Here is a 9,757-nt window from a genome sequence, read left to right as displayed (position 1 = left end):
GGGAGGATCGGCAAAGGCAGTCCGTGCCCCCCCCTCGCCGCCGCCCATTTTAAGTCCCGACGATTCTCCTCATTTACCAGCCGTCTCTCCCCCTGCCCCAGGGGGCGGCACCCCGGCTCTTGGCTGCCTGAGAGAGGGCCCTTCGGGGCCAGCTCTACCCTGAGGCGGCGGGGAGGCAGCGGCTGCCTCAGGGGCCCGCTTTGCTGCCTGGTTAGGCGTTGTTGTGTTCTTGTGTAGGTGCACGACTTGCTTGTGGACTTTACCACCCTTGCTTGGCGGGTGGACGGGTGCTCCCGGCTTGACCAGAGCAAGGCCACCCTGGGGTGCTGCTGCAGCTCAAGCAGCGAAATAGCTTGAGCCGCCGCCGCCGCCCCCCCCCCCCCAAAATGTTTCTGGCTGTCTCCCATCCTCTTCCACAAGCGCTTTCAGGGGCACAACAGTGTTCAGCTTGGGAACAAAGGGGGCGGTTGCCCGCAACACACTGCACGTCGCCCTCTCCACCAAACTCCGGGGGAAGGATCTTGGGAGGCACACATTCCAGCATCCCGCGGCCAATGCAGCATAAGCAGTTCGATCTTTGCTTGGGGATCATGGAACAAGTTATGCTTGGGAAACTCCAGGTCTGTCAACTCAATGACTCGGAAGCAAATGCTCCTGGAATCAGTGAATTCCACATAATAGACCGAAAGGCCGGGCGCTGTGTGCTCTTGTCCACCCAACACAACACCCACAAAAATCTTCGACAAAGGGCAACTCCGCTCTGCGGGATTAAGGAAAGCGGCGCGTTCTTTTCCAGCGAAGGTACAGATGCCCCCCCCATGCTTCACCTGCAGCACGACGGCCGAGTCGATAGGTGGCGCTGTAGCGTGCTTAGCGCCGTTTCCCTTGCTTTCAGCGTTAGCGGTCGCTCTAGTCTCCGGACTATAAAGATTTTCGGGCGGACGTGGCATCAGTCGTCCTTCCGCTGACGCATGCGCGAAAGGAGGTCCTTCTCTCTCTTGCTTCCCGCGAGCAGCAGGTAGGGTCGAGGAGTCCCGGTCAGAGCGGTCTTGGGCGGGTTCTCTCTGGCCGTCCAGCCCCGAGCTTCGTTTCCCCGGTTCCCTCGCCTCCCCTCCGCTTTCCCGCCCTCCTCATCCTGAGATTTAAAAGAGAGGTAGAGCGGGGGTCAATGGGGACATGCACCGTCTGGAGGGCTTAGGGGGCGGGGCCTGCGCGCGGGCGGGCGGGGCCACCCTTGGAACGTTCTTCGCGGACACGTGAGCGGGGCTGAAGGTCTCCTCTCTTTTTTTCCTGTCCTGGGAACCTTCCCGCTGGACTCGGGGGGGGGGGGGAGGGGGCTGGCTGGCCCACATGGATCCTGAAGGCGCCTTCCCTCTTCCTCCGTCCGTTGCACGCGAGGAAGTAGCAGTTGGGCCTTGCTGTATAATGCATTCTGAATTCGCCATTCATTCATTAATTCATTCAGCCCTGAAAATGGTTTCTGCCCTCGTGTTTCTAGATTCTTCCCCCTCCCTTTTTCTGTTTGTTTGTTTCTTCGGTGTTAAATTTGTGCTAAAGGGTAGCCTTGGTTAGAAAAACAAGTGTTTGACATTCATAGAGGAAGCCCTCAAACAGTTTGGGCCCATGTTACCTGTGGAAGCGTCCTTAAGGTCATCTGCCTGACCCACAAGGTCATTCTAGTCGAGGCTCTTCTCTGGGCCCACCCTGAGGGAGGCCTATAAATCCTCTGCAAGAGGTAGGCCTTTTTCATAGTGGTTTATGGAACCAGTTTCTGGAAGAGCTCCACCCAGTCCCCTCCCTCTGGACGTTTAGGAAGCAATTAAAGACATTGCTTTTCGGGGAGGCTTTCAACCCCGACCCCAGCTGACCCCCCCCTTTCCCCCCCTCCACTCCTCTTCTTCCCTCCCCTCATTTCCTCCATCTGCTCTGAGATGAGTCAGTGCCATCGGGTTTTTCTTTTTTAGGATTATTGTTCTCCATCTTAATATTTCTATTTTCATTTTTTTTCTATTTTATGAGTTGTAATCCATCCAGAGTAGTGCTGTGACACTAATGGGAGCGGGATACAAATTGGATGGATGTTAAAAAAGACAGAGGAAAGGCTGCAGGGAATTCATTTTATTAGATGAGCTTCTTGGCACAGTGGTTGAACTGCAATACTGCAGCCCAAACTGCTCATGACCTGGGGTGCAATCCCAAGTAGCGGGCTCAGGGTAGACTCAGCCTTCTACCCTTCCGAGGCTGGTAAAACGAGTACTCAGCTCTCTGGGGTGGGGGTGGGGAATGTGTAGCCTGCATAATTAACTTGTAAACGGCCTGGAGAGTGCTTTGGGTGGTATAAAGGCAGCACACTTTTTTCTTTTTATCCCAAAACTGAATTTTTAGTCATAAAGCACAACACAAGAGGAACCATGTTATAGAATGAGAAATTTCCTCCTTCCCTGTGAGGCCTTCTAGTGTAAATCACTCATCTTAGAGCTGAGGGGCTGGCACCCGCTCTTGTTGGCTTCACTTTAGCAGCCAGCCTTTATGGGTTCCTAATATTAACACTTCTAAGGGATGCAGGAGCAACCCTTAAGAACATGAGGACTGGGAATACATTTTTGTGCCCTCAAGCAATAGCAATTCCATGTGAACTGATTCTTCTACTCTAGCACCACCATTGAATTGATTTTGAAACAAATAATGATGGTGATTAACACTGCTTTTCTTCCACAACCTTTCAGCCAGATGTAAAGGTTGAGAAGCAGGCATTTTGGCACTTTCCCCATTTGTGGTGGAGTTTTTCCTGCTAATATTCTCCAAAGCAGAGAAACTTCTGCTTATCCCTTGAATCAGGGTTGTGATGAAATCCTTGAGTAGCTAAGCACCTAGAATTCATCCATCTATACCTGAACTGATGAATTGCATCCATCTGCCATGTAAGGATAGTGTCACTCTCGGTGTTTGGTTTTGCAGTCACCTGAGTTAGTCTCTGCCCCCCCCCCCCAATTTATTACCACTATGCACTGGATTGTGTTGTGTTGTCTTCCGTAAATCAGCTCAGCTTCAGGATTTTCTAGCATGGTGGGTTTCTATTGATGCCAAGCAATAGAAACTGAGAACACTTTCTTAATGTCATGGTGTTTCCTTCTTTTCCAGCTGTTGAGTGTGACCACCCCAGCATCCCTGAATATGTATGCCTGTGCAAAATTCGTCTCTGCTCCCACCCTTGTGAGTAATTGCTATGTGTCATCCTAGATTTTTTTAAATAATGCATTGGTTTTCAAATTGGTTATCTGCCCATGTTGGCAAATGAGTTCAAAATATTAATAATCTGGATAAATATCTTGTCAAGGATAGAATCCTTGCCCCCTGCCTTGAGCAGGGGGTTGGACTCGATGGCCTTATAGGCCCCTTCCAACTCAATTATTTTATGATTCTATGAATTTGGAGTGTAACATACTAATTTCTGCACACTAATTTAGTTTTCACTTCCAGTCTTGGTGACTGCAAAGAATAATTGGGAATAAATAAATAATAAGCATGTTGGCATTTCGCTATAGAAATATCACAGTGGATGGGAGAGACCTTTTGTAATGGATGGGTTTCCCTTGGTGTTCCTGTTCTTCTCCCCTTAATCACCTAGTCATCTTTTTTCTTCCATGAATCTATAACATTTTTCAGTATTTGAATACATAGCACAACCATTCCTTTTTATTTTCAAACAAATGTTTGAATCCCATTCTTTTTCACTGTACCCACCCTCCCCCATCTGGACTTGGGGCTGCCATGGAAAGGAGAATGTGGTAGCACTCAAGTGTTCTGTTCCTGGGCTCCTCAGTTGATAGTATTGGTTGGGGATGAGTACAAGTTAGCAGCATGGAGGTGACAGATAACATTCCTCTTCTAAAAATGGGAGTGGTCTTATTCTATACTGCGGAGTTCCATTCACCTCTTTCTGGCCCTGTCTGTGTATTATGACACTTAGTGGAGTGTGGGAAGAGAAGACACATAGCCCATCCCCACCACTTTTATTTACACGACTTAGTATTGTATTCTGTTTATGCTTGATCCTTTCAGAAGTTGGTCAGTACCTGATGGCCATTTTATATTGTGTCTCCTTTGCTGGTGACTCAATCGTGACGACTGTTCTCTTACTACATGATTGCAGGGCAGCCTTCCCCAACTTGGTATTATCCAGATGTTTGGAGATTAAACATGCATTAGATTCAGCCAGCACAGTCATGGTGAGGAATTCTGGGAGTTGTAGTCTACAACATCTGGAGAACATGTTGGGGAAGGCTGCTATATTCCGGGCTCAGCACAGCTGATAAATACAGAATGGCCGGGAAAACGTACTGTGGCATCTCGCCTCTGGTGACAAATGCGTGTGGCACGAAGCCAGCTTGCCTTCCTCAGAATGATTTTTAGAATGTGAGAAGAGGGAGCAAGGTTTAGGCTGTGGGGCAGCAGGTTGAGTTCATTGAGAGTTCAGCTCCACAGAGAGAAGCCCTGGTCTGTCTTGTTTCTTCACTTCCTCTGGCTCCTTAAAAGAGAGGAATTGCCCCCAGAGACCTCAGGGGATGCAGAGGATTCCGAGCCCGTTCCTTACTCCTAACAGAAAGGGGCACCTTGAAGGGCAGTAGCAGCACATTGTTTTGCCAGCCAGTCCTTTTCTTCCTCTAGCTGAAGCATCCCACTCCTTGAGAATTGAGAGGGGCCCTCCCTGCCAAGGGAGAAGCAGTGGGCTTTTGCGGTCAGCGGTCTGACCTGAGGAGAGGCGGTAGAGGGTCATGAAAAATAGGAGTGGCAGATGTTTGCTACCACTCACTTTTCTTAGCTATTTTAAAAAACGCAAATAGTTGTGCAAGATACAGTTCCAGTTCTTGGTGTGTTAGCAGGTAACCTCGGCTCTTTGTTGCTTCTTGGACTGGATCACAGTTCCCATCATTTAGAGACCTGAACATTCCTCATCCATGTTCTGTGGGATAAGTGAGTAGAAATGGGACAGGACACACCCACAGCCAGAGCTATTGCCATGCAGCCCAGTGAAGGCACGTTCAAATCACTGTTGCCTCTGGTGTTCACAAACAAGCCAGAATCCTGTTGATTAGTTGTTACACTGATGTAGTTCCAGCAGCAGATGGTCACTACAACTCTCCACTCATGTCCCTCGTCACACCTCATATGGGTGACTGTGTGACTAGGTACACAAGTGGCAGCTTGTTTGCCACGGCATGTTCACTAATGTAACTAAGCAATACGATTCTGGCTTTTGCCTTTAAAGGCTATGCTGTGCCCACAAAGACCTTGCTTTTGAAACCAGAGTTTCTCTCTATTAGGCACCTTCAACTTATTTTCTCATTTGCAGGTGAGGAACAGTTCCCGGCTGCTGTGCCGGCCCATCGCTGCCTCCATCCTGAACAGGACTGAGGTCCGGACAGATGAGGTATGTTGATGGGACATAATAACTTGCAGCTGCTCTGTGCAAGGAATAAAGACTTTTGCGTATTCAGAACATACTAGTTTTGCATGCTTAACAAAACATTCTGTAGTTGTTTTTGAAAAGCAGCATAGAGGAAGGTTCTTCCTAGAACAGCTGGCTTTAGTCAGCCTTTTGGATTATGTATAGATCAATGGTACTTGGCAGCACATCCTAATTTCTAAGTGCTATATCTTTAATTACTTTCAGTCACAAGGGGGCATCATGGTGTTGCAGGGCTGTATTTCTGCAAGTGTAAGGCTGAGATATGATCCCAGATATTAGTAAACACTTTGTTCTCTGTTATCCTTATGCATGTTATATGTATCATGTGTGTATGCTGCCTTTCCACAGAAACCAGTTGGGTAGTTACACTGCTACTGTTAATAAGGTTATCTAATTTTGTAACAGCAAATAATTAAACCTAAGTCATTAACATTGAAGAATTTACAAATTTTAGAATTTGCGATTTGGTGAACTTTCTGGTTTCAAGAAATTCTCTGCATATCAACATGTGGTTGTTCCATATTTATTCCACACTTCCTGGCGTTGTTCCTCTTTCTCCCCCCCTCCCCCCACAATCCTATGAGGTGGGTTGGGATGAAAGATGACTAACCCAACTCACCCAATTTGAGTGGATATTTCAGTCTTGGCCTTCTCTAGCTGAACTGCAGTTCTGGTCAGCATAACCAGTGGAGAATGCTGAAGGAAGATGCCATCCCAACAGCATCGAGAGGACCATAGCTTGCCTATTCTTGCACATAGACCAGAACCCACTGGCTTCTTTAAGGAGTCCCTGCAGGTTGCAGCTCATAGAGAATGGTGACTATGCTTGTTGGGCTTTCTTGTGTTCACACAGTGAGTGCAGCACACCAAAGCTAGATAATAGAATCTCTTGGGGATAGATGGACACCAACATACTCTAAACCACTGGTTCTTAACCTTGGGTTACTCAGGAGTTTTGGACTGCAACTCCCAGAAGCCTTCACCACCAACTGTGCTGGCTGGGGTTTCTGGGAGTTGCAGTTCAAAAACATCCAAGTAACAAAGGTTAAGAACCACTGCTGTAAACGGTCTCTTCTTCGTCCTCCAGCAACTGCATTGGCTGCTATTGATCCAGTTCAGACACCCCACAGTTTTCTAGAACAGTGTTGGGAAAACCACGGCATTATATTGGAGAAGGGCTGCTGGTAGTACTCTGAAGTGTCCAAGCTGCTATCTTGTCCCTTTCTGTTGCCTTCCTTTTTTTCTTCATTCCACAATTCTTCCTCTTCTTTCTTCCCTCTCCCAGCCCCGCTGCATTGTAGCTGCTCAGAATGCACTTCTGCCTGTATTGTGCCGGGAGTTCCAAACCAGTGCTGTATCCAGGGACATCGATACTGCTGCCAAGTTTATTGGCGCTGGCGCTGCCACTGTAGGTGTAGCTGGCTCCGGTGCTGGCATCGGGACCGTGTTTGGCAGTCTCATCATTGGCTATGCCAGGTATGTGCCATTTTTAAGTACAATACAGTAGACGTCCACAGTTCTGAAAAGAGCTGTAGGAGTTCTGGAAGTAGATAGGCAGGTAAGTGCACTCCCCTGCAAGCGACCCAGAAGATTGATTTTACTTGTTGACTCCGGCTATAAAAGGTACAGGGTTGAGTAAGTCTTGCCTTCCTTGCCATATGCAATAGGCAGTGGCAGGTATGTTTTAAAATGCCGGTTTGTAAATTGTGTCTTGTAAGGTCAAGGCCTCATTAAATTCACTGCAGGCTGTTTTGCTAGTAACCACTCATCTGGATTTCTATGGCAGATGAATGGTTGCTCTGGGAAATTTGGCTGAGCCATGGAACCTGTGAGTCATAAGGCAGACTAGATTGGTACTGTGCTACATGTTTGGCATGCAAATATCATCTATTTAGGTGCTTCCAACAGAGAATGCTGGTTATATTATTTCTAATTCACATTCCACTGTATTGTGCATTATCCCCCTGTCTTCTCAGATGTAATTTGTTTTTCAGTTCAGTTATATTTACAGTGGTGGCATAGACTGGAGAGAGTTAGTAACTTTTTTAACACTACACTTATTTGCAAAATATCTAGTTGCAGTTTCTGTCTTTAATTGCTTCCTTTTCAGCATGGCTTTTGCAATACTTATTTGATCATATTTTAATCACTTTCTTTGGGGTGTAGTTACCAGCTTCCCCTCTTTTTCTTGGCTTCATTGTCAATCACTGTTGTGCTCTTAAAACAATAATGAAAGAAATTTAACACACATGGACCTTGCTTGGAACAGGAACTATCTTTAACATTGTGACCATTCTGAATAGAAAGCAGTGATGAGCAAAAACCAAAGGGGAGGCTACTAATCAATATTCGATATGGGCATGAACAGCTGGTTTGGTGGTTTGTCCTGATTCATTTATCATTGCAACAAGTCTTCAGCAGTTTGGTGCCCAGCCTCCTCCAGCAGGCACCCACTTGGAAATAGCGACCCAGTTTCCCTGCCCTGCTTCTTCCGTATGCTGCTCCTGAGGGGGTGCCTAAAGCCAGATACCTGATGCGGTAGTAGACAAACCAGGACGAACCATTAAACCAGCAGTTTGTGCCCATCTCTGAATATTGTAGTAGAGGACTGAATGGGATAGATTTAACTACAAAGTTTTGTTCTGCAGCTAGACTTTGTGCCTCTGTGAATCAGTTTTCAGCTGGGAGAGTGCTGTCTTTGCAGCCCTGCTCCTTTGCTCCATACCTGGGGAGAAGCTGAGAAAACAGGAGAACCTTCATTTTGCTCTCTTTTTTTGTTCACTGATAGGTTTTTCTTTCTTTCCATTGCAGAAACCCCTCCTTGAAGCAGCAGCTCTTCTCCTATGCCATCTTGGGTTTTGCGCTCTCAGAGGCCATGGGGCTGTTCTGCTTGATGGTGGCATTCCTCATTCTCTTTGCTATGTGAAGGAGCCAGATTATGCCACCTGTTCGGTGCTCCCCTCTCTTCCTCCTGTATTTAGTCCACTGTGTATGCCAACCTCATTATGCTGTGACAGATAGAGAATGGGCCACCTGTAAACCAAATCCGTCTGGTTCGGCGGAGGCAAATGAATAAATACTGTATTGGTATACATTTTCTGTTCTATCAATGTGTGTTTGACTTCTTGACAACAGATGAGCCCCTGTATTTTCCTGGTCATTTTGGCCCGTGAATGCCCGACTGCACGCTTTGGAGACATTAGTTTCACTGCAGGGCATCCATCATATCCATACTGCAGATGTTGACTAGAGTCGCAGGAACATGGGTTTTTACTTTAGGTAGTTCAGCAGCACTTGTGTGGGATTCTGCATAGTTCAATTAGCTTTGGGTCAAATTATGAAATTGTTCTTTCTGACTTCTACTGAATTAAAACCTCACACAAGACTAGCCTCTGAAGCTTCTCTCTTTCTTTTTATGGGTCCTATTGTTAGGCAGAGATGCAAGGAATTGGGTTAATTTATTATTCACATATCACTGGATCCCAGACAGAACACAGAAGGAGCCTACAGATGGAAATTACTATGCATACACGATCAAACTATTTGATTCCTTCAATAGAGCAGGTGAAATGGCCCAGTTGGGTAAATGCTGGGAAGAGCTCACTACATCAGTTGATCTTCATAGCACTGTGTAAATGTAAAATGTAGCAATTCCATGCCCACATATGCTGCAAGACTGCAGTTGTTAGGGTATTACAGTAGCTGCAGAATATGCAAGATCTTCCCTTGTGTGAGTAGAGCTGATAACTAACTACTGTGTGAGTAGAGCTGGGAACTATAGGCCAGTCAGCCTGAATCAATCCAGGGCAAAATTCTAGACCAGATTGTAAAGCAGGCATTGTAGAAGCACCTAGAAATCAATGCAGTAAAAACTAGAAGCCAACACAGATTTGTCAAGAACAAGTCCTGCCAAACTAATTTGATTTCGTTTTTTTTTTATCACTGAGGAAATGCTGTAGACGTAGTATATCTTGACTTCAGCAAAGCTTTTGAGAAAGTGCTGCATGATATTGTGATTAGCAAGATAACTAGGTGTGGGCTGGATAGATCAAGTGTCAGGTGGATACACAAATGGTTACAGAATCTTCCTCTGAGGGTGATGATTAATGGGTCCTTCTCTAACTGGGAGGAGGTAACAAGTGGGATACCCCAAGGCTCAGTCCTGGGCCTGATGCTCTTCAATATTTTTATTAATGACTTGGGTGAGGGAGTGCAGGGAATGCTTGTCAAATTTGCAGATGATACAAATTGGGCGGAATAGGTAATGCCCTAGAACAGGGATCCCCA

General features: G+C 46.6%; 1 protein-coding gene across 3 annotated transcripts; it reads left to right on the top strand.

Annotated features, from left to right (window-relative positions):
- Nucleotides 1-900: 900 nt before the first annotated feature.
- On the top strand, nt 901-8,564 carry ATP5MC2 (ATP synthase membrane subunit c locus 2). Of its 3 annotated transcripts, none has more exons than XM_020784574.3 (5): nt 901-1,018; nt 3,142-3,213; nt 5,354-5,431; nt 6,756-6,946; nt 8,282-8,564. In XM_020784574.3, exons 2-5 carry the CDS (start codon nt 3,175-3,177, stop codon nt 8,394-8,396), a joined length of 423 nt encoding a protein of 140 aa, XP_020640233.1. In that variant the 5' UTR covers nt 901-1,018; nt 3,142-3,174; the 3' UTR covers nt 8,397-8,564. The 3 variants fall into 3 exon arrangements, with proteins under 3 accessions (XP_020640233.1, XP_020640234.1, XP_072847212.1); XM_020784575.3 differs by having other exon boundaries at nt 1,016-1,153; XM_072991111.2 differs by lacking the exon at nt 901-1,018 and adding an exon at nt 1,222-1,272.
- Nucleotides 8,565-9,757: the final 1,193 nt, after the last annotated feature.

The sequence above is a fragment of the Pogona vitticeps genome, chromosome 2, assembly GCF_051106095.1.
Source record: "Pogona vitticeps strain Pit_001003342236 chromosome 2, PviZW2.1, whole genome shotgun sequence".
Classification (NCBI taxonomy): domain Eukaryota; kingdom Metazoa; phylum Chordata; class Lepidosauria; order Squamata; family Agamidae; genus Pogona; species Pogona vitticeps.
This window is presented reverse-complemented; position numbering and strand designations above follow the sequence as displayed.

Bases quoted from the DNA above. Each gene is read 5' to 3' on its own strand.
- ATP5MC2 (XM_020784574.3), top strand. From the start codon at position 3,175: ATGTATGCCTGTGCAAAATTCGTCTCTGCTCCCACCCTT. The intron at 3,214-5,353 runs GTGAGTAATTGC...TCTCATTTGCAG, and splicing joins TCGTCTCTGCTCCCACCCTT to GTGAGGAACAGTTCCCGGCT. The intron at 5,432-6,755 runs GTATGTTGATGG...TCCCTCTCCCAG, and splicing joins CTGAGGTCCGGACAGATGAG to CCCCGCTGCATTGTAGCTGC.